We start from the raw sequence: 27,955 nt of genomic DNA, 5'->3' as shown, positions 1-27,955 counted from the left end.
ATTTAAGCATGCTATGTGTTTTTTCTCCATTTTCTGTAGACTATAGTAGACTCTTTTAATGCCATTGTCATGCTCTTAGGATATAATGAGGCAGGCATATGTCACAGAGCACGATACACTCCAGAAGTCACTGCTAATGGTAATGTTAATTAGAGCGTTGCCGGTTGGTTTAATTGTCCCTGTGAAAGTCATTGACATGCAAATAAAAATTGGTATTAGCACACGGCGACATGGTCAAAATGATCAATGTTGTGTCGTTCACAGGGACGAGCAGTTCTTTTTCTTGGTTTCAAACTGCTACCTAGTGAGATGCTTGAATAGGTAAATTCCGTGGTGAAGGCATATGGGCTTTCTGGTTGGTCAGTTTCAAAATATCACTGTCTTCATCCAATGTGAGCCGGAGGTAAGGAGAGCAGCAGATTCATTTCATTCTAAAGAAGCAGTTAACAGATCGTTCTTTCTCAAGTGTTTGACTATTCACCGGTGGCAACACTTTCTACCCAGACACTCGCTCCTGTACTACGACTATTTTCTACTTGGTGGGGTAAATGAATGAAATATGATGACTCTTCCATCCGCGTTAAGAGAAACTCTGCTCCCGGGGCTGGTGGCTACAGCATTCAGCCAGACACACACAGGAATCAGTAAGTACACTGTTACAAGGATACCTTGCTTGTTGCTCTGCTACTTGTTATTGCAAGTCGTGGGATTTTATCATATGGCTCGAAATTCAAGATAAACTTGCTGTCATTTCTCTTCTCTATGTGACCCTTTAATGCTTGATATATTAGGCAAATAGTAAATCGGTTGCTTTGACAGCAGCTAAATTAGCACTTAGTGTCATGTGGAACTACGATCAACAATTCAACTATAATATTCCATTTTTCGATGGTTGTCTTATATTATTGGGTGTCTTTTTCGATAAAAATTTGGATAAAAATCCATTGTATTGTGGCTAAAATAAATGGATTTTGCTTAATTTTGTGTATAAACATTAATTCATCCTTAACCTTTGTCCTTTATAGCTGTTCTAACCATGAAATCATTAATTCAATTGATAAATATTATTGATAGTGGAATAGATGTATATAGATGGATAAAAAGATAGATAGACATGATAGATAATAGACATGATAGATAGACATGATAGATAGATAGATAGATAGATAGATATGGGATAGATAGATAGATAGATAGATAGACAGACATGATAGATAGATAGATAGATATGATAGATAGACATGATAGATAGATAGATATGGGATAGATAGATAGATATGGGATAGTTTATGTAGATAATAGACTGATAATTGTTGACACATGATAGACAATACATGAATGCTGTAAATAGATAAAAAAAGCACTATATTGATCACTGTTTTCTTAGGACACTTTCTATTTGCATATTTGCCTTTTTTATGATTGACAATTTTTAAGTCTAATAGTAGCAAGTAATTAAAAGTTGAAGGCAAACAGATCTTTTTCTTGCTGCTGACTTGTCTCACCCAATTACACTGTTTCTGCCATAAATTCTTCAAGATATACAATTTGTACAATTTGTTGTTTTATTAAATCCCCTTTGCAGATGTGGTTTTAATTGCCGATTGATACAACTAAGCGCTGTTACTACCATTACCTCATGGTCTGATATCAGATCCAGCAAATGCATTTCCATGGTAACTGTTTAAAGAAGTTAAGCAGCGTGCGCTCAGCTTGTCTGACATTAGAATAAAATATAACTATGTCATTATTCCACTGTTAGAAACGAGAAATTCTTGATTTGCTGGAGAGTTGTGCATCTCTGTTTTTAATGATGGTTTCGAATTCTCAGCTTGTGGTGGATACTTGGTAGAGATTGAAGAGGTATTGGTTAATATTGTGCTGTAAAGGTTCGGCAGAGGAAGATTTGTCTGTATGGCTGGGCATGCATGCTTGGTATGTGGTGACAATGCACTTGTTGGTCACAATACCAGGGTGTAAACACAATAGGTGCAGGGGTTGTAATTGCACCTGGGATCTGGAGTCAAACGGGTCAAAAAAGTTCATTTGGCTATATGAAAAGCTCAATACTATTAAAGACTTGCAATAATTGTTGGCGCTGTTAGAGTTTTTGCATTGGGGCCTGTGAGCTTGAAGTTGCGTCAGTGCACACCGCGCTTCATAGACATCGTACTTGAATGTATCACTATGCAAATGTATTTAAGTGTTTCACTTGCTTATGTAGAACCATTAATTTCACATTGCTTTACAAATAATATGACTGTCCTCATTGGGACCCAACTCACAATCTAAATTCCCTATCAGTTAGGAGTGCGTGAGAAAATCCCACAACCAAGTATGGTGAGGTCACTTTCACATTCCTAAAGCTGTGTTTGCATTAAGGAGCTCTAAAGGGGTGTGCTACAGTCTTAGAAGACCTCAGAGTGTTCCACGCTAGTGTTGAGCGAGTATACTCGCTGCTTGGGTTTTCCCGAACATGCTCGGGTGTCCTCTGAGTATTTTGGTGCGCTTGGACATTTAGTTTGTGTCGCCGCAGCTGCATGATTTGCGGCTGCTAGACAGCCTGAATACATGTGGGGATTCCCTAACAAACAGGCAATCCTCACATGTATTCAGCCTGTCCAGCAGCTGCAAATCATGCAGCTGCGTTGACACAAACTAAAACTCCGAGCATGCCAAATTACTCGTAGGACACCCGAGCATGGATTCATATAAATGGCCCACCCTGTATATTAAGATATTTGGAGAATAAATACCCACTAAATCATGTAAAAATGGCACACAGTGTACCTAAATATAGTACCTGGTAGTGATGTGTTGGCGGTCTGGTACATTACGGAGCACACCCCAACGTGTGTTTTGGATCTGCGTCCTTCCCCAACAAAGTATATATAGACTTGGCACACACCAAAGGTTTCTGATGCAGAAAGGTGATTTTAATATAACAGTACATACATACACAGACGTTTCGGTCTAGGACCTTCATCAATGTACGATATATTGTACTGTGAGGTTCTTAGTGACTGGGCTTAGTGATATAGACCAATCCTGTGAGGAGGCACATGAAGCCGTCCCACTGCGTGGTGGTATGTGGAGTGTGGACGCGGTATCCGCCGCGAATCCCAAGCTAAGCCCAGTCACTAAGAACCTCACAGTACAATATATCGTACATTGATGAAGGTCCTAGACCGAAATGTCTGTGTATGTATGTTCTGTTATATTAAAATCACCTTTCTGCATCAGAAACCTTTGGTGTGTGCCAAGTCTATATATATTTAGTTCACGGATTGGGATCCTACTTGGGCACCACCTACAATTCTCAGGGTTGTGCCAACGGTTTTGTTCCTACATACTTCCCCAACAAAGGACGCAGATCCGAAACGCGCGTCGGGGTGTGCTCTGTACTGTACCAGACCGCCATCACATCACTACCAGGTACTATATTTAGGTACATTGTGTGCCATTTTTACATAATTTAGTGGATATTTATTCTCCAAACGTCCAATATAATTGTCTTATGAGTATTAACATATATTTATATACATATTTTTCATTTACAATATTTTGGATAATGGACCATTGATTTAAGTACTTATATGTACCTTACTACCTGGTCAATCAACATTCTGGTTGATTAGTGCTTCAGTGTGCATTGAAGACTTATTTATAATATTGTGTTATTAAATTGTCTGATTTAATCACACACTGTGAATTGCTGATACATAATTTTATTCATTTTGTGTGTGTATATATATATGTTTATTTTATTTTTTTCACATTCAGCATTTTACCTGATTGTTTTTGGCGGTCCTTGGCTTTTTAACTTTTTTAGCTAATTTTTGGTATTCCTAATTGTTTACTTTATTTATGGTGTTATAATTTATTGAAATATTCTCAGCTATCTTTGTACGGACACTCTTGCATTTTATATCATTGTGCAATTCACTTAAATAAAGGCATTTTGTGAACATTTACTTTTTTTATTGTTCCCTCCTTTGTTGTGATATTAACAATTCCATGCTAGGAGGTTTTTCCTTTTAAATTAAAATTTCCGAAGAATCGATAATCTCAAGTAGAGACATTGGCTCTGTCAACGACATATGTAGTACCAGGTTGTTCGCATCCTTTCTACTGTTCCTAGAAATAACTGATCACTTCTTACAACTCTTGTCCTCTTGCTAATTCTGCTGTCCACTTTGCCTTCCTGCTTACAGTCCTTTGCATTTTTTTTTAAAGAAGCTTTTGTACTGTGACTAGATGTCATTTATTTCATAATAGTTAGTGTGTAATAACCTACAAAAAAGCAAAAAGAATCCTATATGTTCCTTAAACACCCTCCAACATTAGGCAACATGTCTGAGAGAGAATGATGCAGCCTAGCTTAACCCCAGTAATCAGTCTTTATCTTGGTACATTTCTGCACTTTGCATTCATTCCTTAGGGCCCCATCACACATAGTGATCTCACTAGCGAGATCGCTGCTGAGTCACAAGTTTTGTGACGCCACAGCGATCTCACCAGCGAGATCGCTGTGTGTGACAGCGATCAGCGACCGGGCCCCCTGCCAGGTATCGCTGATCGCTGGGGAAATGTCTGGACTTTTTTGGGGTCGTTGCTCTCCCGCTGGCCAGCACGCATCGCTGCATGTGACAGGCGGGAGAGCAAAGACCAGCGAGCAGGAGCCTGGTAACTAAGGTAAACGTCGGGTTTCTAGGCGCCGCCCAGCGCCTAGAAACCCGATGTGTACCTTAGCTACCAGTGCGCTGATGCAGGGAGCTGGTAGCCAAGGTACACATCAGGTTTCTAAGGGGCGCGCGCTGCTTAGAAACCCGATGTGTACCTTAGTTACCAGCTCCCTGCATCAGCGCGCTGGTAACTAAGACACACAGCGACGCGCCCACTCGGCGTCGCTGGGTGCTGATCGCTGGTGAAGCTGTCTGTTTGACAGCCCACCAGCGATCATGTAGCGACACACCAGCGATCCTGACGCGTTCATATCATTATCGGGATCGCTGGTTAGTCGCTATGTGTGACAGGGCCCTAATACTTACTGAACTTATCACTTTATATTTGAACATAGTCATGTTTTAAAATGGTAATGGTCTTATGCTTCCTCAGGTTAAAATGCAGAATAAGAGCCTCTATTGTACAATACAAGTGTATTATTTGCAGTATTTAAATGCCTTCTGTAAGTACTGGAGGAGGAAGTATGATTGAAAGTGCTATTTTAAGAGATTAATTACAGTAGCTGCAACGATTATAATTTTATGAACAGATCTTTGAATATGAGAATATAACTAGACTGAGAAAAGAGATGATAGGATTGTTAGGAAATCAGATACAATATTATCCTTCTAATCTTAAGAGACTGCAAAATATGATTTTGTAAAACAAATCAAATGCAATAGACAGGGAAGAAATAAAATAATTAAGGAACAAACTTTGAAAATGTTTTCATGTAAGTCACTTATTTATATTAATCACAGAGAAAGTGTTCTATTGATGTAATGTACTTATATTATTTTTTCCTAATATATTTTTAAAGAGATACAAAGCTCACTGTGTCACATTGCATAGCTATAGCACTAATTTGTACCCATCGTTTCAGGTAACGTTTCTGAATAGTCAGTTGTGTCTGTATACTAGGATTAACACTATTTTTAGTCATTATTTAATTTATCTTACAGTTGTATGTCAGTTTTTCCCTATGTAGGCTAATTTTCAGTTTTCTGTGAGCTGGTATGACACGTAATTTCACAGGAAAGTCACCAGGCTTTGTGAAGGGGAGCTTTCCGGTTTGGAAACAGTACAGAACTACAGCATGCTGTATCTCCCAGCACTGAACAAAGACAATAATTTAAAATCTGCTTTTATCAAATAAGAGTCACTTCCACATACCACCCCTTGTTGACCTTGGATAGGACTGGTCAATGGGATAGAAGTCAGGTCCACAAAAAATTAGGAGATCTCCATCCTTCAGGATATCTGAACCCCTGGAGTTCCTGGGAGGGAGATATTAATGCCATATTTACAATCATTATTTTATGTTTCCTTAGATAGGAAACATGGCATATATAATGTATCTATCGGTCTGATATTAATACAGGACTGATCTGCAGACCGCACACTGATATACAGTAAGTAAATGCGTTATGATCGCCACTTCGTCACAATGCCAAAAATGTCTCCCATAACTATAGGACCTATGTCTGTCACAAAAAAACAATATTCATAACAGGACACTGGTGTCTGTGTGTCTGACATCCTTGGCCCTGTGTTACTTTAAAGAGAGGAAACTTATTTACCCATGCAAGGAAAGTGTCACCTTCTGGCCTCTTTGTCTGGACTTCATGTTTGCTCTCCATCAGATAACCTACTTCAGTTACCTGTTTACAGCAGGGGGTCATAGCTGAACAGGGATCAGGTGGAGTGTTTAGAATGCTAGCTCTTGTTCCCTTTCCAAGTCATGATGAAACCTTGTTTCAATGCTCAATATGAAAGTGACACATGGATACCACTCGTCTGTGAAAAACTGACTCATGAGGGTGCCCTTATCCTAAAAATGGTGAATGAACAGAGATCATTTAAATGATAAAATTGTTGTAAATAGTTTCCTTTTCAAATTTATAGGAGAGGATTGATCAAGGTCTGTATTACACTTTTTGGGTTTAAAAGAAAAGTTGCAAAGTTTTGCACATGCCATCTTTCTAAACGTTTTGTAACTTTTGGCCGTTATGTTCAATTTCAGTCCATGCTGTGGACAGAAGCTATGCACATTTCCTTACCCTCTGGGATTCCAGCTGAGCTTATGATTTGCTGGGCTTGCAAGACTTCACCTGTGCTCCTCATGCCACACAAATCTGCCAACCGATCTAATCATAAGGTGAGCCAGAGGGTAAAGAACTTTGTATAGCTCCTGTCCACGACCAGAGACTACAGTCCTGGACCATGGACCAGGCCTGCCCGAAGATATCAGCTCATCTCTACTCAATGGTTGTCATAACAGTCAGGCCACAGACTGAGCTTTATAAGAGAACAACGTTTTCACTATATAATGCAATACTATAATACAATACATAGTATAAACAATCAATTTCAAGTTCAAATACCTTAAGTGTAAGGTGTGCAGGGTGGCAGTCATAAGCAAGAGGCTGCTGTTCTCCCATGCCCTGGCACCCCATAAGTAAATACTGTCCAGTCTGTTGTGTGGTTTGTGTAAAGTGGATAACAATCACTATTGGTCCTGAAGACTCCGCTTGTTATGTGATCCCAGATACGTGTTGTGAGTTCATTTTCCCCTTCGTCACTGAGGTCTTGTGAACTCCCTATTCTGGTAAAGGAAGGTAATGAGCCTGATTATCAGGCACCTGAGTCTAATGAGGATGACTGGCTGAGTGGAGTCACGGACTGGATATAAGGCTGCCGACGCCCTTCTGCCCTGCGGGTGATTTCTCTGTGGACTTCTAGGACACCAGTCTGATTCCTGCTCCCCTAAAGCTAAGTTTTTTGCTTTGCCTGTTGCATTTGTGTTTTGTTTTTGTTTTCCTTGCTTTTCTGGATTCTGCCATTCCCTGCTGGGGTGAGCTGAATCTCCTTTTGCCTGTTGCTCTGTCTTCAGAATATTCCTGAGTACTGACATAGCTTTTTGAAGCCTAGCGTCTTCAGGGCCTTTTTCACTGTCAGTCTGTTGGCTCTTATTTTCATAGGGTTTTTCACGGATTGCAGACAGCAGCCTTCCTGTCCTTTCCTATGTAGTTAGCTTGGGCCCCGTCTTTGCTCAGTCTATCTTTCTGTCTGTGTTAGTGTTTTCATCTTGCTTCACCGTCATTATATGTTGGGGGCTGCCTATTTCTTTGGGGTCTGCTCTGGGGCAATTTAGATTTCCCCTTTCTTTCTTTAGGCCTATTTAATTCTCCGGCTGTGATCGAGGGGTCTAGGGCATCGTAGGAACCCCCCACGGCTACTGCTAGTTGTGTTGATAAGTTCAGGGGTCTGCAATCCGATAGCTGCCAACTTCTCTGGTTTTCTGGACTTAGCTAGCATTTCTGTTTTTGCCTCCTACGGTGACTCAATCATAACAGAATCACCCGCCATACTGCAGATCCTAGGGTACTCAATAGCCGGAAAGAATTGTGCTAAAAAAAAAAAAAAAGGGGGTGTGTGTATATTCTTTCCTCTATATCTCTGAGGCCGTAGGGGGAATTTTTTTTCTCTTAATGGAGATAAAGCAATTGTCTGATCGTGTGGAGCAGCTCGCTGCGGAAGTGCGGGGAATTTCCGCCTACCTTGCTCATTCGCACGCTTGTAAATTATTTTTTGCCTTGAAGCCTAACTCGTCAGGGAGCTCCGCGCAGCAGGTTAAAATTGTCATCTCTTTGCTGCGTGGCGATCCCCAGGATTGGGCGTTTTCTTTGAAACCAGATGATCCTATTCTGACTAATGTGAACGCATTCTTTCAAGCTTTGGGGTTGTTGTATGACGAACCTAATGCTATTGATCAGGCTGAAAAGACCCTGTTGGCATTGAACCAGGGTCGAGATTCTGCAGAGTTGTACTGTCAAAAGTTCCGAAAGTGGGCGGTCCTTACTACCTGGAATGATAATGCCTTGGCTGCTCTCTTTCGGAATGGTTTGTCAGAAGCCGTAAAAGATACTATGGTGGGATTTCCTGTTCCCTCTGCTCTGGACGATTCTATGTCATTAGCCATTCAGGTTGGTCGGCGTTTGCGTGAACGCAGGATTGCACGAGAGGTGTTGCCACCGGTTGAACAGACGTCTGAACCTATGCAATGTGATAGAGTTTTGTCTAAGGTGCAACATCAGGAGTTCAGAAGGCGTAATAAGCTGTGGTTTTTTTGTGGAGATGCCTCGCATATTATTTCTGTTTGTCCTAAACGAGAGAAACGCTTTGCACACACGTTTTCTGTTGGTGGTGTTCAACCTAAGTTTCTTCTGGCAATTACTCTGATCTGCTCCCTGTCCACATTTTCCGCCAAGGCTTTTGTGGATTCGGGAGCAGCGCTAAACCTAATGGACTTGGATTTTGCTAAATGTTATGGATTTCCGATGACACCTCTGCAGACGCCTATCCCTTTGAGGGGGATTGATGCTACTCCTTTGGCTAAAAATAAACCTCAGTTTTGGACCCAGGTGGTCATGCGGGTCGCCCCAGACCATCAAGAAAATTGCAGATTTTTGGTGTTGCATGGTCTGCATGATGCCGTTGTTCTGGGGTTTCCCTGGTTGCAAATTCATAATCCAGTTTTGGATTGGAAATCTGTGTCTGTGGTGAGTTGGGGTTGTCGGTGTGCCTTTAGTGAGGCTCCGTTTTTTTCCACCTCTCCTCAGGCGCATGATGTTCCTGACTATTTGGCGGACTTTTATGATGTATTTAGTGAGAATGAGTCTGCGTCCTTGCCTCCTCATAGGAGTTATGACTCTGCAATTGAACTAAGCCCGGGGTGTAAATTTCCCAAGGGTCGGCTCTTCAATTTATCTGTACCCGAGCACGAGGCTATGCGGTCCTATATTAAGGAGGCGTTGGAGAAGGGTCATATTAGACCATCCTCTTCACCCTTAGGTGCCGGTTTTTTTTTGTGGCCAAAAAGGATGATTCCTTAAGGCCTTGTATTGATTATCGTGCCCTCAATAAAATTACTATTAAATATCAGTATCCGTTACCCCTGATTTCGGATCTATTCTCTAGAGTTAGAGGTGCTTGCTGGTTTACCAAGCTTGACCTCAGGGGGCATATAATCTTATCCGCATTAAGCAGGGGGATGAATGGAAGACGGCGTTTAATACTCCGGAGGGACATTTTGAGTACCTGGTGATGCCTTTTGGGCTCACTAATGCCCCTTCTGTCTTCCAGTGCTTCATGAACGATATTTTCCGAGACTTTGTCGATAAATTTTTGATTATCTATCTGGATGATATTTTGATCTTCTCCAAGGATTGGGATTCTCATGTGGAACATATTCGGACTGTGTTCCGGATCTTGAGGGAGAATTCCCTGTATGTCAAAGGATCGAAATGCCTTTTTGGAGTACAGAGGATTACATTTTTGGGATTTATTTTGTCTCCGTCAACTATTGAAATGGACCCGGCCAAGGTACAGGCCATTTATGATTGGGTTCAGCCCACTTCTTTGAAGGCCCTCCAGAAGTTTTTGGGTTTTGCTAATTTTTATCGGAAATTTATAGCAAAATTTTCTAGTATTGCCAAGCCATTGACTGATCTGACTAAGAAGGGTGCTGATGTGTTGAATTGGTCTCCGGAGGCTGTTGCTTCCTTTCAGGAGCTGAAGCGAAGATTTACCTCCGCCCCGGTTTTGCGGCAACCTGATGTCTCACTCCCGTTCCAGGTAGAGGTGGATGCTTCTGAGATTGGTGCAGGAGCTGTTTTGTCCCAAAAGGATCCTGTAACATCTAAAATGAATCCCTGTGCTTTATTTTCCAGAAAGTTCTCTCCATCTGAATGTAACTATGATGTGGGGAATCGGGAACTGTTGGCCATGAAATGGGCATTTGAGGAGTGGAGACATTGGTTGGAGGGAGCTAAACATCAAGTTGTGGTCCTCACTGACCACAAGAATTTGATTTACCTAGAGTCGGCTAAACGCTTGAACCCTAGACAGGCTAGGTGGGCCTTGTTTTCTACACATTTTGATTTTGTGGTCTCTTTTCTTCCTGGAACTAAGAATGTCAAGGCAGACGCCCTCTCTAGGAGTTTCTTTGCTGATTCTCCTGTGGTGACCAAGCCTGCTACCATCTTAGGCGAAGGGGTAGTTCTTTCTGCCATCTCGCCCGATTTGAGACTTGCGCTGCAAGAGTTCCAGGAGGACAAACCTGAGCGTTGTCCCAGTGGAAAGTTGTATGTTCCTGACCAGTGGAAGAAGAGAGTGATGTCTGAAGTTCATTGCTCTGCATTGGCTGGTCATCCAGGTATTTTTGGTACTAGAGATCTGGTGAGTCGCTCTTTTTGGTGGTCCACCTTGTCTCATGATGTCAGGAATTTTGTGCAGTCCTGTGGGACTTGCTCCCGGTCTAAATCTTGTTCTCGCTCTAGTGGGTTGTTGATGCCTTTGCCGGTCCCCAGGAGGCCATGGACCCATATTTCAATGGATTTTATCTCTGATATGCCGGTCTCTCAAAGAATGACTGTTATTTGGGTGATTTGTGATAGGTTCTCTAAGATGGTTCATCTTGTACCACTCCCTAAGTTGCCATCTTCCTATGAGTTGGTGCCCCTGTTTTTGCAACAGGTGGTTCGCTTACACGGGATTCCTGAGAACATTGTATCTGACAGAGGAGTTCAGTTTGTGTCTAGATTTTGGAGGACTTTCTGTTCCAAGCTGGGAATTCAGTTGTCCTTCTCCTCTGCTTTTCACCCCCAGACCAATGGGCAGACAGAGAGAACAAACCAGACCTTGGAGTCGTATTTGAGATGTTTTATTTCCGCTGATCAGGATGATTGGGTTTCATTTTTGCCCTTGGCCGAATTTGCTTTAAATAATAGAGCTAGTTCTGCCACTTTGATGTCACCTTTTTTTTGTAACTTTGGGTTTCATCCTCGATTTTCTTCAGGGCAGGTGGAGCCTTCTGCCTTCCCAGTTGTTGACACTGTGGTGGAGAGATTGCACCAGATCTGGGACCAAGTGGTGGATAAGTTATCTCTCTCCCAGGAAAAGGCCCAGCGGTTTTCCAATCGACATAGCACCATTGGTCCCCAGTTTAAGATTGGTGATATGGTGTGGTTCTCATCAAAAAATATTGCTATGAAGGTGGCTTCTCCTAAGTTTAAGCCTAGATTTATTGGACCTTACAAGATTTTGGAGATTATTAATCCGTTCTCTTTTCGTTTGGCTCTTCCTGTCACATTTAAAATCCATAATGTGTTCCATAAGTCCTTGTTGAAGAGGTTTGTTGAACCAGTTGTTCCTGGGGTGGCACCTCCAGACCCTGTATTGGTTGAAGGTAACATGGAATATGAGGTAGAGAAAATACTGGATTCCCGTTTGGCTAGACGGAGACTCCAGTATTTGGTTAAGTGGAAGGGGTATTGTTGTGAGTTCATTTTCCCCTTCACTACTGAGGCCCGAGGAACTCCCTCTTCTGGTGAAGAAAGGTAGTGAGCCTGATTGTCAAACACCTGGGGCTGATGATGATGACTGGCAGAGTGGAGTTAATGACTGGATATAAGGCTGCCAAAGCCCTTCTGGCCTGTGGGTGATTTCTCTGTGGACTTCTAGGAAACCAGTCTGATTCCTGCTCATCTAAAGCTAAGATTTCTGCTTTGCCTTTTTGCATTAGTGTTTTGTTTTCCTTGCTTTTCTGGATTCTGCCATTCCCTGCTGGGGTGAGCTGAATCTCCTTTTGCCTGTTGCTGTGTCTTCAGAATATTCTTGAGTACTGACATAGCTTTTTTGAAGCCTAGCGTCTTCAGGGCCTTTTTTACTGTCAGTTGGTTGGCTCTTATTTTCATAGGGTTTTTCACGGATTGCAGACAGCAGCCTTCCTGTCCTTTCCTATCTAAGCTAGCGTGGGCCCCATCTTTGCTCAGTCTATCTTTTTGTCTGTGTTTTGTTCTTTCTTCTTGCTTCACTGTCATTATATGTGGGGGGCTGCCTTTTGCTTTGGGGTCTGCTCTGGGGCAGTTTAGATTTCCCTTTCTGTCTTTAGGCTATGTAGTCCTCCGGCTGTGATCGAGGGGCCTAAGGCATCGTAGGAGCCCCCCACGGCTACTGCTAGTTGTGTTGATAGGTTCAGGGGTCTGCAATCCGATAGCTGCCAACTTCTCTGGTTTTCTGGACTTAGCTAGCATTTCTATTTTTGCCTCCTACGGTGACTCAACCATAACAGGGTATGGTCAGGAGGATAATTCCTGGGTCTCCACCTCTGATATTCATGCCAAAAGATTGGTGCGTGCCTTTCATCGGGCTCACCCTGATCACCCTGGTGGCGTGGTTGAGGGTTCGGTGACCCCTCCTCAAGGGGGAGGTACTGTTGTGAGTTCATTTTCCCCTTCGTCACTGAGGTCTTGTGAACTCCCTATTCTGGTAAAGGAAGGTAATGAGCCTGATTATCAGGCACCTGAGTCTAATGAGGATGACTGGCTGAGTGGAGTCACGGACTGGATATAAGGCTGCCGACGCCCTTCTGCCCTGCGGGTGATTTCTCTGTGGACTTCTAGGACACCAGTCAGATTCCTGCTCCCCTAAAGCTAAGTTTTTTGCTTTGCCTGTTGCATTTGTGTTTTGTTTTTGTTTTCCTTGCTTTTCTGGATTCTGCCATTCCCTGCTGGGGTGAGCTGAATCTCCTTTTGCCTGTTGCTCTGTCTTCAGAATATTCCTGAGTACTGACATAGCTTTTTGAAGCCTAGCGTCTTCAGGGCCTTTTTCACTGTCAGTCTGTTGGCTCTTATTTTCATAGGGTTTTTCACGGATTGCAGACAGCAGCCTTCCTGTCCTTTCCTATGTAGTTAGCTTGGGCCCCATCTTTGCTCAGTCTATGTTTCTGTCTGTGTTAGTGTTTTCATCTTGCTTCACCGTCATTATATGTTGGGGGCTGCCTATTGCTTTGGGGTCTGCTCTGGGGCAATTTAGATTTCCCCTTTCTTTCTTTAGGCCTATTTAATTCTCCGGCTGTGATCTAGGGGTCTAGGGCATCGTAGGAACCCCCCACGGCTACTGCTACTTGTGTTGATAAGTTCAGGGATCCGCAATCCGATAGCTGCCAACTTCTCTGGTTTTCTGGACTTAGCTAGCATTTCTGTTTTTGCCTCCTACGGTGACTCAATCATAACAGATACGGATGCAACCACACTGTCAACAACAGACTCCATACATTTTCAACTTTACTCAGCAGTTCAGTCTTAGTCATGGATACAGAACAGTATGTTAGATTGGTAACATTTCCTTCAGCCTGCACTATCCATTCCCTTGCTGGCATTCCTTGCCCCTGGGATACTCCACTCGACTCTGCAGCTTCCCAGAATCCCGTTCCGACTTTCATCCATGAATCCCCATCCATTTTCTCCTTTGGGGAAGAAAGTAAGGCAGGCTCCTCCTCACCTTTCTCAGGCCGTAGGCCTTGCACTTTACAGGATATTACACTGATACACTGAAATTCGTCGCCACTGTTCTCATGCTGCTCCGTTTCTGTTTTCTTAGTATTCCATGTTGCCTTGAGCCCTCTGGCCCTGAACCACTGCTCGGGTCACTCTTATCTAATCTATATCTGTCACTATCTCTTCCCTACTACAGTAACCAGGAAGTGTCCTGTCCTTAACGTATGTCCTATTCCTATATAGTGTCCCTATGTTTCATGCAATGCAACACTATATCATTAAAACACATTTGAGTCACCACAACATTAATATAAGAACATTCCACAGCATTATCCACATTCCCCATGGTGGGACGATTAAAGGATGATCTTATCTTACACAGCAAAAATAAATGAAATATATAGAAAATAAAAAAATTATAAATGTTTAAATCACTCAACTTCTCTCATTTCAAAATTAAATAAATAAAAATAAACTTATTTGTAATCGCTGAATCCATAAAAGTAAGATCTATCAAGATATAAAATTATTTTAACAATATGTTAAATGCCAAAAAGAGAAAAAAAACTGCTTTTTTCGCTACACTCCCCACAAAAATGGAAAAATAAATAAATTAAAAAATTTTATGTACACCAAAATGATATTGGAATGCAAAAAACAAGCCTCTCTGGCTTCATGGATGAATAAATACAAAAGTTTGGACAGACTTTTAAGGTTGCTATGGATCTAAAAATCATAATGCATAATTGAAAAAAAAACTATAAAAAAATATCACTAATGGAATTCTTTTCCTTTTCAAGACATTACACCATAAAGTGAATGGTGTCAAAACTATTCAAAATTACACCTCATCCTCCAAAAAACAAGCTTTTATTTGGTAATGTTAATAGGCAAAAAATAAAAATGTTATGGCTCTTGGTAGAAGGGGAAGAAAAAAAATGATTGCTCGATAATAGAACATTTGATGGTCATGAAAGGTGTGACAGGATCATGAAGGGTGTGACAGGGAGTTAGGGCTGGCGGAACGCACCAAATTATAAATAATAGTGTCATGGTTTACTGAGGCTCCGGTTAAGCGGTGCAGAGGTTAATCTGGGAATCCTCTCTATGGATCAGGGGAGGCTTCTTATAGCCTCATGGAGGAGCCGTCCCCTGTCATTTATACTCCTAGCTGAGTGTGCCTGACCCTGTTCTGTCTGTGCTTCATGCCTGTCTTTGTATGCTTGCTTGGTGTTTGATTCGGTCCTGTCGCGGTTAACATCTCTTGTATTCTGACTCTGTACCTCTATGCCCGCCCTGTGTATGACCCCTTGCTACGTATTGACCTTTCTGTGATTATGCCTCCTGTACCTCGCGGCCCGCTCTGTGTATGACCCCTGGCTACGTATTGACCTTTCTGAGATTATCCCTCCTGTACCTCGCTGCCCGCCCTGTGTAGGACCTCCTGGCTTGCCTGACCTGAGTTCCCCTCTCCTCTACTTCAGTATTCCTGTAGCAAGTATACTGCATCATCTGCAGTAGTAGGATGCTAAGCCCCGCCCCCATGCGGTCACATGATCGTAGGTTCTGTGCGCATCTAGCTCTTCATCGTTGCTCCACCTCCCGCAGGTCCTCAAGCTACTCTGCTCCTACCCACGTTAGATGCCAGGACTCCTATGGCTGCGGGTAAGAGTCCTCCACGTGCACTCTATCTGTGTCCTTGTTACTTGAGGTGGCGGTGCTGCTGAAGCACCCCTGACATTCTAAACGACCTGTACAGTTTTTTTTTTCTGTTTTGTGCTGCAAGGGAAGGAGATTGTCTGGGGTATTTTCAGATTGGTGTTATGGATCCCATGCAATCAGATCAAGTGAAACATTTGACTCAAATGTTCCAAAAAATGAATGTGGAACAGCGCTCTATGGCCCATACCCAGCAGCTGCTAGTAGACACTGTGCAGGGGGTTGTCGCTGCAGGGGCCCGCGGTCCTGAGATTAAAGATGTGTCCCTTATGTCCCCTGAATCTGCTGTCAAACTCCCTGACCCCTTCTCTGGGGATAAAAAAGAATTCAGGGCTTTCAGGGAAGGATGTAAATTGTGTTAGCACCGCTGCTACTTCGGGTCCCACTGTCCCTGCCGTCCCCATACTCACCGCTGCTGCGTCGGCGTCCGGCCCGGGTTCCTCTGGTCTCTCGCCCCCTGCGCGCACCGCCAGTCGTCCTCCGTTCCGGCGGGCGGTCTTCCGGCGCGTTCCTCCTCTGCCTTCGGCCGCGCGCACGCGCCGGGGGGCCTGACCGCGCGCTCTGTCGTATGGACGCCCGCTGCCTGACCTGAGCCTGACCCTCCGCCTGGCCAATCGGGGGATACCAGCAGGTATTTCAGGCCGCCCTCCCTTAGGGGAGGCGCCTGACTATCGAGTTCTCCTCGCTGCGCTCAGGCCCTGCTTGCGCTCGCTGGCTCCTGCTCTCGCTCGCTCTCCCTGCTCCTGTAGCTGCATCAGCCATTGTCTCCCTGCTAACCTCCCTGTGTCTTCCTTTTTCAGCCTCCTGTGCCCCGCTTCCGCCTGGTTTCCGCTGCTCTCCTCACCCTTCCGCAACTACCTCCGTTCCCTGGACCCTGGTTACCCCGGATCTCTCCTCCTCCTCTCCGCTGCTCATCCTCTTGAGCCGACCCCTGGTCCTGGCCGCCGTGACGTTTGAGCTTCCTGAGCCTGCTCCCAAACGGTCCCTGTATAGGGGTCGGTCCACCTGGTGCTCTCGCTCAGGGAGAGTTCGGCGTCACGGTCCAGTGGGTCCACTCTTGCCCCCGTATCCAGCCCCATGACAGAATAGTCAGGCCATGGACCCCGCCGGGGCCGCCGCCCAAAAGGAGCTAGTGTTCCTACGGGAGAACCAGACCCGTATAATGTCTTTTATGAAGACTATGGACTCCCGCCTCTCGGCCTTGCAGGCCGCAGATCCCAGTAACGCTTCCCAATTGGCCAGTCTCCAGCAGGAGCTGGGTCAACAGCGAGATACCCAGGCCCATATTCTGTCCTATATGGCTTCTGTCGACGATCGGCTGCTCTCCCTTCAGTCTGCAGCCGCACGCGAGCCGTCTCGCAGCCCAGATCCTGTCCCGTCCCCTAGGCTTGGAAAATCGCCACGGTATGGCGGCGACCCTAAGCTGTGCAGGGGTTTTTTGAATCAGTGCAGGTTGCATTTTGAACTCCTGCCCCAGCAGTATCCCACTGACCGGGCCAAGGTGGCCTTCATTGTGTCCCATTTGGAGGGAGAGGCCCTCTCTTGGGTGAATCCCCTGTGGGAGCGGGACGACCCCATAGTCTCTAGTCTCCAGATCTTCACGGACACTTTTCGGAAAGTTTTTGATGAGCCCAGCCGGTTGGCTTCCGCTACAGAGTCCCTTTTCTGCCTCACTCAGGGTTCTCTTACGGTCGGACAATACGCCATCCGGTTCCGCACCTTGGCCTCTGAGTTGGGGTGGAATAATGAGGCTCTGGTCGGGGCCTTCTGGCGTGGTCTCTCGGGCAAGATTAAGGATGAATTGGCAGGACGTGATACCCCGGCTACCTTAGAGGATCTCATTTCCTTGGCTACTCGGATTCACCTCCGGTTTCAGGAACGCGCCCGCGAGGCCGCTAGGGAGAGGAGACCGCTTAGACCTTCTGCTTCTCTCCACAGGCCATCCAGTCCACGTTCCCTTGGGTCGTCCTCCTGTCCGGCGCCAGAGCCGATGCAAGTAGATCGGGTCAAGTTAGCGGGACAGCGCCGGAGGGCGAGATTGACGGATGGCTTATGTTTGTATTGCGGTAGCGCGTCTCACTTCCTGCGTTCTTGTCCTGAGAGGCCGGGAAACTCCTCCACCTAGGCCAGGTAAGAGAGGCCGTCCTAGGTGTGTCTCACTCCTCTCATCCTCTTACTCTTTCTGTGCAGCTGGTTTTTGGTCAGAGACGTGGTTCGGAGGTGGCCTACGTGGACTCGGGCGCGGCGGGGAACTTCATCCGGTTGAAGGAGGTGAAGAAGTACCAGATTCCCGTTATTACCCTGAGGACTCCACGGGTTATCGCCTCGGTTGACGGGAGACCTTTACAAGTGTCGGTGTCTCTGGTTACGGAAGAGGTGCGTCTCCGCATCTGGGTATTGCACCAGGAGCTGATCTCGTTCTATGTCCTACCCAACCTGTCCCACACTCTGCTACTTGGCCTCCCCTGGCTTAGGACACATGAACCAGTATTGGATTGGCGTTCCGATGAAGTTCTCCGCTGGGGGCACCCTTGCCAAGAAAGGTGCCTAGCTCCCGTCCTCCCTGTCACTCCTCATCCAGTTTCCTCGGGTCCTGCAGGCTTGCCTGCCGCTTACTGGTCGTTTTCGGACGTCTTTGATAAGAAAGAGGCAGAGACACTTCCCCCGCATCGCCCGTATGATTGTCCTATTGACCTACGGCCGGGGACTACTCTGCCCAGGGGTCGAATTTATCCTCTCTCTCCAGCGGAGACTACTGCCATGTCCGAGTACATTCGTGATAACCTTGCCAGAGGGTTCATACGGAAGTCTTCTTCTCCAGCCGGCGCCGGATTCTTCTTTGTGAAAAAGGACGGTTCGCTCCGCCCGTGCATCGATTTCCGAGGATTAAACGATATCACGATAAAGAATAAATACCCCTTGCCTCTCATTCCTGAGCTCTTTGACCGCTTACGTGGAGCCCGCATCTTCTCAAAGTTGGATCTGCGCGGAGCCTACAACCTCGTTCGCATCCGCTCCGGTGACGAATGGAAAACGGCCTTTAACACCCGGGACGGGCATTATGAATATCTTGTTATGCCCTTCGGCCTCTGCAATGCTCCTGCGGTGTTTCAGGAGGTCGTGAATGACATCTTCCGAGATCTGCTGTACTCCTGCGTGGTCGTGCACCTAGATGACATCTTTATTTTTTCCCCGGATCTGGTATCCCACAGGAGGAGTGTTCGTCTGGTACTGCAGCGCCTGCGAGAGAATCACCTCTACGCGAAGCTTGAGAAATGCCTCTTTGAGCAGTCATCGTTGCCCTTCTTAGGCTACATTGTTTCGGATTCTGGGCTGGAGATGGATCCTGAGAAATTGTCGGCAATTCTTCAATGGCCTCGTCTGGTAGGGGTCAAGGTGATTCAACAGTTTCTTGGCTTCGCCAATTATTATCGTCAGTTTGTGCCACATTTTTCTTCTCTCATCAAACCCATTTCCAGTCTTACTCGCAAGGGCACCAACTCCTCGTCCTGGCCAGCTGAGGCTGAAGAGGCCTTCTCCAGGTTAAAACAAGCCTTTGCAACAGCCCCTATGCTCCACCGACCCGAGGCCAACAAGCCATTCGTTTTGGAGGTAGATGCCTCATCCACAGGAGCGGGTGCAGTTCTCTCTCAACGATCTTCCTCCGGACGACTGGTTACCTATTGGTTTTTCTCGAAGGCCTTCTCCCCTGCCGAGTGTAATTACTCCATCGGGGACCGCGAGTTGTTAGCCATAAAATTGGCCATGGAGGAGTGGCGCTATCTTCTTGAGGGAGCGGTCCACCCGTTTACCATCTTTACCAATCACAAGAATTTGGCATACCTCCAGTCAGCCCACAGACTGAATCCCCGACAAGCCCGATGGTCTCTCTTTTTTGGCAGGTTCGATTTTGAGCTGCGTTTTCGTCCCGGACCTAAAAACGTCAAGGCTGATGCATTGTCCCGTTCTCTGCAGTCTCCAGATTTGGTAGAGGAACCGACTCACATCATCGATCCGGCTAAGATCATCACGGTGGCTCCTGTGAGTCTAATCACTCCTCCTCCAGGCAAGACCTAGGTTTCTGAGGCGGACAGAAGAGAGGTGCTGCATTGGGGACATTCCTCTAAAATTTCCGGGCATGTCGGAGTCAAGAAGACACTGGACTTCATTGCTCGTTTTTATTGGTGGCCTTCACTTCATCAGGATGTAATTGACTTCACGGCATCTTGTTCCTCGTGTGACAAGGTCAAAGTTCCTAGACGTCCACCCTCCGGTCTTCTGCTTCCTTTGCCGATCCCCTCGGTTCCGTGGCAACATATAGCATTGGATTTCGTCACCGATTTGCCTAAATCTTCTGGATGTACGACTATCCTGGTGGCAGTGGATCGCTTCTCTAAGATGGCCCATTTTGTTCCTCTTCCAGCGCTGCCCTCTGCTCCAGAGTTGGCGAAGATTTTTATCCAGCATATCTTCCGCCTTCACGGCTTCCCGCAGCATATTGTCTCGGATCGTGGTGTACAATTCACTTCTCGATTTTGGAGAGCCTTATGCAAACTTCTGGAGGTCAGATTGGACTTTTCTTCCGCCTACCATCCTCAGTCTAACGGGCAAGTGGAACGTGTCAATCAGGTGCTAGCCTCATATTTACGCCTGTTCTCGAATGCGCACCAGGATAACTGGGTCCATCTTCTCCCCTGGGCAGAATTCTCCTACAATAATCATTCCAGCGAGTCCTCAGCTAAGTCTCCATTTTTTGAAGTATTTGGGATGCATCCCGGTATTCCACTGCCGATATCCACTGCTTTCGGTGTGCCTGCAGCGGATTCCCTGGCCATTGAATTCTCCAAGGTCTGGTCCGAGACTAAAGAAGCTCTCAAGAAGTCCGGGGAGCGCATGAAGAGACATGCTGACAAGAGGCGCTTGGACTCCCCGACTTACCTCCCGGGACAACAAGTTTGGCTGTCGGCCAAGTATATTAGGCTAAAGCTCCCGTCTTACAAGCTTGGACCCCGCTACATTGGGCCTTTCAAGATTCTCAGGCGCATCAACAACGTGTCCTACCGGCTGGAGTTGCCCGCCTCGCTCCGAGTTCCCAACACCTTCCACGTCTCTCTCCTTAAGCCAGTTGTCCTGAATCGTTTCCACCCAGCTCCAAACTCTTCTCCTCCACCAGTCAGCTCTGATGATGTTTTTGAGGTGAGAGATATTTTGGCCTCAAGAAGGGTAAGGGGTAAAACATTTTTTCTCATCGACTGGGAGGGTTTCGGTCCCGAGGAGAGGTCTTGGGAACCGTCCGAGAACATCAATGCTCCACGTATTCTTAAAAGGCTCCTTTCCAGACACAGTAGAGGGGGGTGTAAGGGAGGAGGTACTGATAGCACCGCTGCTACTTCGGGTCCCACTGTCCCTGCCGTCCCCATACTCACCGCTGCTGCGTCGGCGTCCGGCCCGGGTTCCTCTGGTCTCTCGCTCCCTGCGCGCACCGCCAGTCGTCCTCCGTTCCGGCGGGCGGTCTTCCGGCGCGTTCCTCCTCTGCCTTCGGCCGTGCGCACTGTGCCTCTGCGCACGCGCCGGGGGGCCTGACCGCGCGCTCTGTCGTATGGACGCCCGCTGCCTGACCTGAGCCTGACCCTCCGCCTGGCCAATCGGGGGATACCAGCAGGTATTTCAGGCCGCCCTCCCTTAGGGGAGGCGCCTGACTATCGAGTTCTCCTCGCTGCGCTCAGGCCCTGCTTGCACTCGCTGGCTCCTGCTCTCGCTCGCTCTCCCGGCTCCTGTAGCTGCATCAGCCATTGTCTCCCTGCTAACCTCCCTGTGTCTTCCTTTTTCAGCCTCCTGTGCCCCGCTTCCGCCTGGTTTCCGCTGCTCTCCTCACCCTTCCGCAACTACCTCCGTTCCCTGGACCCTGGTTACCCCGGATCTCTCCTCCTCCTCTCCGCTGCTCATCCTCTTGAGCCGACCCCTGGTCCTGGCCGCCGTGACGTTTGAGCTTCCTGAGCCTGCTCCCAAACGGTCCCTGTATAGGGGTCGGTCCACCTGGTGCGCTCGCTCAGGGAGAGTTCGGCGTCACGGTCCAGTGGGTCCACTCTTGCCCCCGTATCCAGCCCCGTGACAAATTGTTTTTTTCCCTGAGACCCCGGTCCTCCGGGTGATGAATTTCAGAGGGTGAGAGTCATTATTTCCTTACTTCGGGGTGCCCAACAAGCCTGGGCATTCTCTCTTGCCTCCACGGCCTCGGAACGAAAGACTGTGGATGCTTTCTTTGAGGCCCTGGGTCGTGTTTTGACGAACCAGACAGGCTTCGAATGGCTGAGGATATGGTGATGAATGCACGTCAGGGTCAGCACTCAGCAGAGTGGTTCTGCTCAGAGTTCTGCCAGTGGGCGGCAGAGGTCTCCTAGGATGGATGCCGCTCTTTGGGGGCTGTTCCGTAGAGGCCTGTCTGAGCGCCTTCAGGATGCCTTAGCCCTGCATCCCCTTCCTGACACTCTGGAGCAGGCCATGACCCAAGCAGTACGGATGGATCGCTGACTAAGAGCCAGAGGAGTTATGCACTCCGAAACCTCCTTGTTTTCGGGTAGCAAAAAGGTCAATGCCAGTCCATGGAAATTGGTGCCACCTCAGTCAAAGAGAAAGAGAGGAAACGCCGTCGAGAGAAGCAGCTCTGCTTTTATTGTGGAGAATCGGGACATTGGAGGAGGGATTGCCCATCGTGTCCGTCATCCTCCAAGCCGACGGGAAACTACTAGGTCTGGGTAGTGGTCGAGGAGGCTGCCCAGACCTTCAGGTACTTTTTTCCTCATGCCCTAAAATTTTGCTTGAAGTCGAACTGGTAGTAGACAATTATCATTTTATTTCTACAGCATTGGTAGACTGCGGTTCTTCCCTCAATCTGGTCAGCTCCGATATCATCTCCCAACTCAAGATAGGGACAGTCAGGCTGGAGACCCCACTGAAAATTGTGGCTATCGACTCTTCCCCCTTCACCCGTTCAGGGATTCTTTATGTTTCTGACAGTTTTTTTCTGCAAATTGGTTCCTCTCACTTTGAGGAAATGAAATGTTTTGTAATGGACAAATTGCCCGCAGGGCTGGTATTGGGCAAGCCGTGGCTTCAATGGCACAACCCAGTAATTGATTGGGAAAAAAGGGAAATCGTCAAGTGGGGCTTTAAATGTACTGACTGTTGTTATAAATCTGTTTTTTGTGTGACACCTGCAAAATCTGTCTATGAGTCTTCTGTCAGTCTGGAGGGTATTCCGGAGTACCTCAAGGACTTTGAGGACGTGTTTTCTGAAAGTGAGGCCAAGGCATTGCCACCGCATAGGCCATTTGATTGCACTATTGATTTGATTTCTGGGGCCAAATTGCCCAAAGCCTGTTTGTTTAATTTGTCAGGCCCTGAGCGCCTGGCTATGAAAGAATACATCGCTGAAAGTCTCCGTAAAGGGCATATAAGACCTTCAGTTTCCCCAGTTGCAGCGGGGTTCTTCTTTGTTAAAAAGAAGGATGGTGGCCTGCGTCCGTGCCTCGACTTTCGAGAACTCAACAAAATTATTGTCAGGAACACTTACCCATTACCCCTGATTCCAGATTTGTGTAACCAGCTCTCAGGGGCAAAGTGGTTTTCCAAATTAGACCTCAGAGGAGCTTATAACCTGATAAGAATAAGGGAAGGAGACGAATGGAAGACAGATTTTCTTACGACAGAGGGATTGTTTGAAAATTTAGTATTGTTGTTTGGGCTTACTAATGCACCAGCTGCCTTCCAGAACTTCATTAATGTGGTGTTTGCGGACCTCGTTGGCCGCTTTGTTGTTGTCTATTTAGATGATATTCTGATTTATTCTGCCGACAAGGACTCTCACTTATTGCATGTCAGAACTGTTATGCAAAGGCTCAGAGAAAACCAGCTGTTCGTTAAGCTTGAAAAATGTACATTTTTTGTCCAGGAACTAACATTTATAGGGCTCATAATCTCACCACAGGGGTTTCGAATGGATCCCAAGAAGGTGCATGGAGTGGGTCCAACCTCAGGACCTTAAAGGATTCCAATGCTTCTTGGGATTCGCAAATTATTATCGTAGGTTCATCAAAGGCTTCTCGCAGATACTTAAGCCCCTTACTGATCTCACGTGCAAAGGGGCTGATATTAGGAATTGGTCTTCTGCAGCGAAACAATCTTTTCTTGGTCTAAAAAAACATTTCATGTCTGCTCCAGTATTGATTCAACCAGACCCATCTATGCCATTTATTGTGGAGGTCGATGCTTCAGAGGTGGGGGTGGGGGCTGTGTTATCATAGAATCATAGAATCATAGAATCGTAGAGTTGGAAGGGACCTCCTGGGCCATCTGGTCCAACCCCCTGCTCAAAGCAGGATTTGCTAAATCATCCCAGTCAGATGTCTGTCCAGCCTCTGTTTGAAGACTTCCATTGAAGGAGAACTCACCACTTCTCGTGGCAGCTTGTTCCACTCATTGATCACTCTAACTGTCAAAAAGTTTTTTCTAATATCTAATCTGTGTCTCCTCCCATTCAGTTTCATCCCATTGCTTCTAGTCTTTCCTTGTGCGAATGAGAATAAAGTTGATCCTTCTACAATGTGACAGCCCTTTAGATATTTGTAGACAGCTATTAAGTCTCCTCTCAGTCTTCTCTTTTGCAAACTAAACATTCCCAAATCCTGCAACCTTTCCTCATAAGACAGGGTTTGCAGACCGGTCACCATTCTGGTCGCTCTTTTCTGAACTTGCTCCCCTGTTGTCCCCCCCCTGTTGTCTCAGGGGCCTGCCACTCTGACTAACCTCAGGCCTTGTGCCTATTTCTCAAAACAATTTTCTCCAGCAGAGAGAAATTACGATGTGGGGAATAGAGAGCTCCTGGAGATCAAATTGGCGTTTGAAGAGTGGAGGCATTTTTTGGAAGGGGCAGCTCACCCTATTACGGTCATCACTGACCACAAAAATTTGGAGTATATTAAAACTGCTAAAAGACTAACGCCCAGGCAGGCCTGCTGGTCACTTTTTTTCTCCAGATTCCAAATTTCTATTACTTTCCATCCAGGGTCTAAAAACGTGAAAGCAGATGCGTTATCACGTAGTTTTAAGCCGCTGTCCGCCCCTGACCCACCCTCCTACAATCTTCAACCTGGGGTGGTGATTGCGGAACTGTCATCGGAGTTGGAGCGGGAGATTGTGGGAGCTCAATCTTTAGCTCCAAACTCCAAACCTGTACATAAATTGTTTGTTCCACAGCATCTGCGCACCAAACTCATGTGGGAGTTTCATGACTCGAAATTGGGTGCTCACCCAGGTATTACAGCCACATGCGAAGCAGTAAAGAGAGTTTTTTGGTGGCCATTAATGTCTGCAGAGATCAAGAAATATGTCGCAGCATGTGGGGTTTGTGCCCGTTCCAAGAGCTCTCATTGCCGGCCGGCCGGGGAATTGGTACCTTTACCAATTCCGAGAAGACCGTGGACTCATTTGTCCATGGACTTCATTACTAACCTCCCTCCATCCCGGGGTAACACTGTAGTTTGGGTAATTGTAGACAGGTTCTCCAAACTAGCACACTTTGTACCTATGGCTAAGCTACCATCAGCAGAAATCCTGTCTAGACACTTCCTGTCCCAGATTGTTCGTCTTCATGGAGTGCCCATAAACATTGTGTCCGACAGGGGAGCGCAATTTGTAGCTAAGTTTTGGCAGGCCTTTTGCAAAAAGCTGGGGATATCTCTGTCTTTTTCCTCAGCTTATCACCCAGAGAGCAATGGACAGAAGGAGCGCACCAACCAGTCGCTTGAGCAGATTCTCCGGTGTTTGACTTCCACTTTACAGGATGACTGGTGCGATGCCTTACCGTTGGCGGAGTTCGCCTTCAACAATCGAATTAATCAATCTACTGGTAGGTCACCGTTTTTTATTAATTACGGATTAAACCCTCATTTCGGGGAATTTTCGTGTCTGGATTCCAACTGTCCAGGGGCCGAGGATTGTATCAATCAGATTAGTGATCTGTGGTCTAAGGTTCGTTTAAATATTTCCAGAGCGCAAGGGAAATATAAATATTTTGCAGATAATAAGAGGGACTCTGGTCAGATGTTACAGTGCAGAGATAAGATGTGGCTTTCCACATGACACATAAGCCTAAGGTTACCCTCCGCCAAACTAGGGCCAAAATTCATTGGCCCCTATGAGATAACCGAAGTGGTTAACCCGGTAGCGTATCGTTTACGTCTTCCTTCATCATTAAAACTCCCTGATGTCTTCCATAGGTCCCTGCTTAAACCTTTAGGTTCAGTGGTGGAGGATCCAGGTTCCCTTCCAACCCCCGTACTGGTGGACGGACATATGGAATTTGAAGTGCAACACATTGTACATTCCCGATGGGTTCGCGAAGGGGTACGGTCTGGAGGATCGGTCATGGGTACCAGCCAAATTGGTGCACGCTGACCACCTGGTTAGGGCATACCATGCTCGATATACGGAGAGACCTGGGGGTCTAGAGGCCCCCCGTTGAAAGGGGGGTACTGTCATGGTTTACTGAGGCTCCAGGCTAAGCGGTGCAGAGGTTAATCTGCGAAGCCTCTCTATGGATCTTGGGAGGGTTCTTATAGCCTCATGGAGGAGCTATCCCCTGTCCTTTATACTCCTAGCTGAGTGTGCCTGACCCTGTTCTGTCTGTGCTTCATACCTGTCTTCGTATGCTTGCTTGGTGTTTGATTCGGTCATGTCACGGTTAACGTCTCTTGTATTCTGACTCTGTACCTCTATGCCCGCCCTGTGTATGACCCCTGGCTACGTATTGACCTTTCTGTGATTATCCCTCCTGTACCTCGCTGCCTGCTTTGTGTATGACCCCTGGCTACGTATTGACCTTTCTGTAATTATCCCTCCTGTACCTCGCTGCCCTCCCTGTGTATGACCTCCTGGCTTTCCTGACCTGAGTTTCCCTCTCCTCAACTTCAGTATTCCTGTAGCGAGTATACTGCATCATCTGCAGTAGTAGGATGCTAGGCCCCGCCCCCTGCAGTCACATGATCGTAGGTGCTGTGCGCACATAGCTCTTCATCGTTGCTCCACCTCCCGCAGGTGCTCAAGCTACTCTGCTCCTACCCACGTTAGACGCCAGGACTCCCGTGGCTGCGGGTAAGAGTCCTCCACGTGCACTCTATCTGTGTCCTTGTTACCTGAGGTGGCGGTGCTGCTGAAGCACCCCTGACAAATAGTATGTGCGTTCGCAAAATGGGGTCCACCGTGCAGAGGTGGTACACTGCTGCTAGGCAATGGCGGGAGTATAAAGCAGTGTGGAAAGGGCACACGTGGGTTAACATCACCCAGTGTGAACAGAAGCGAACTCTGTTAACTCACAGAGCCGCAGTACAGCTGAACATAAATGCCGGAGCCTGTTTAACTCACAGAGCCCGGCCTAGGAGCGCACAGAAAGCAGTCACAGAACTGTGCCCCAATACATGGGGTCAGAGTTCCTCTATACCTTCTGAGCGTGCGGCTTCACAACTGCAGACGCCGCTATAGACGCTGACTACGGAGTGTAGAGCATGTGCAAAAAGGCGTGCCGACCCATTGTTGGAGAAGGATGCCTGTCTCAGACTCTGTCCTACCTACACCTAAGCCTGGGCGCTTAACAGGCTAGGCTGCACAACACATGCGTACCAAGGGTAGGGGTTTCTTAATGAGTCATTCACCAGAGACATTCATACATGCATACAACACTTACTCCTCATAGTCTGATAATGCAGTCTATACTAGGGCATTGCGGAGCGGCCATGCAAACCTTTTATAGCCGCGTGCTTCCAGGACCTTCCTGGCTTTTCGGATAGACCAATCTGAGCTGGAGAAGGACCTGAGCACGTGACCTTCGATCTCCAATGGGAGATTACTCCACGGGCATGCTCAGTGGACCGACAGGAGGACTTAGTCCCTGGAGAGACTCGCTGCTGACCAGCATGCGTTGCTATAGTTGGGCCAGAGGTGGCAGCAGCAACCAAATCCATGGAGCTAGTCTGGGCAGAGCACCGGGACCAACGAGTCTGCTGAGCAACCTCCTCTGCGGCTGGAGAGGAATGGGAGACCGCCGGAAGCAAGGCTTGGGATTCCCGCTGTGCAGTGACAGGAACCCGATGCCTAACATTAGCCCCCTCCTCTCT

At 46.8% G+C, this 27,955-nt stretch overlaps 1 protein-coding gene across 1 annotated transcript in view; it reads left to right on the top strand.

Moving 5' to 3' along the window:
* Positions 1–407: 407 nt before the first annotated feature.
* ARHGAP24 (Rho GTPase activating protein 24) overlaps positions 408–27,955 on the top strand; it is a 1,321,765-nt gene continuing 1,294,217 nt past the window's right edge. The window contains exon 1 of the mRNA XM_073541594.1: positions 408–644. Within this exon, the coding sequence (XP_073397695.1) occupies positions 560–644 (85 nt within the window). The 5' untranslated portion in view covers positions 408–559. The remainder of the gene's footprint in view (positions 645–27,955) is intronic.

This window comes from Dendrobates tinctorius, unplaced genomic scaffold, assembly GCF_039654945.1.
Source record: "Dendrobates tinctorius isolate UK_male_01 unplaced genomic scaffold, ASM3965494v1 ptg000011l, whole genome shotgun sequence".
NCBI classification, from domain to species: Eukaryota; Metazoa; Chordata; class Amphibia; order Anura; family Dendrobatidae; genus Dendrobates; species Dendrobates tinctorius.
The sequence above is the reverse complement of the archived record's forward strand: the minus strand, read 5'-3'. Positions and strand labels throughout refer to the sequence as shown.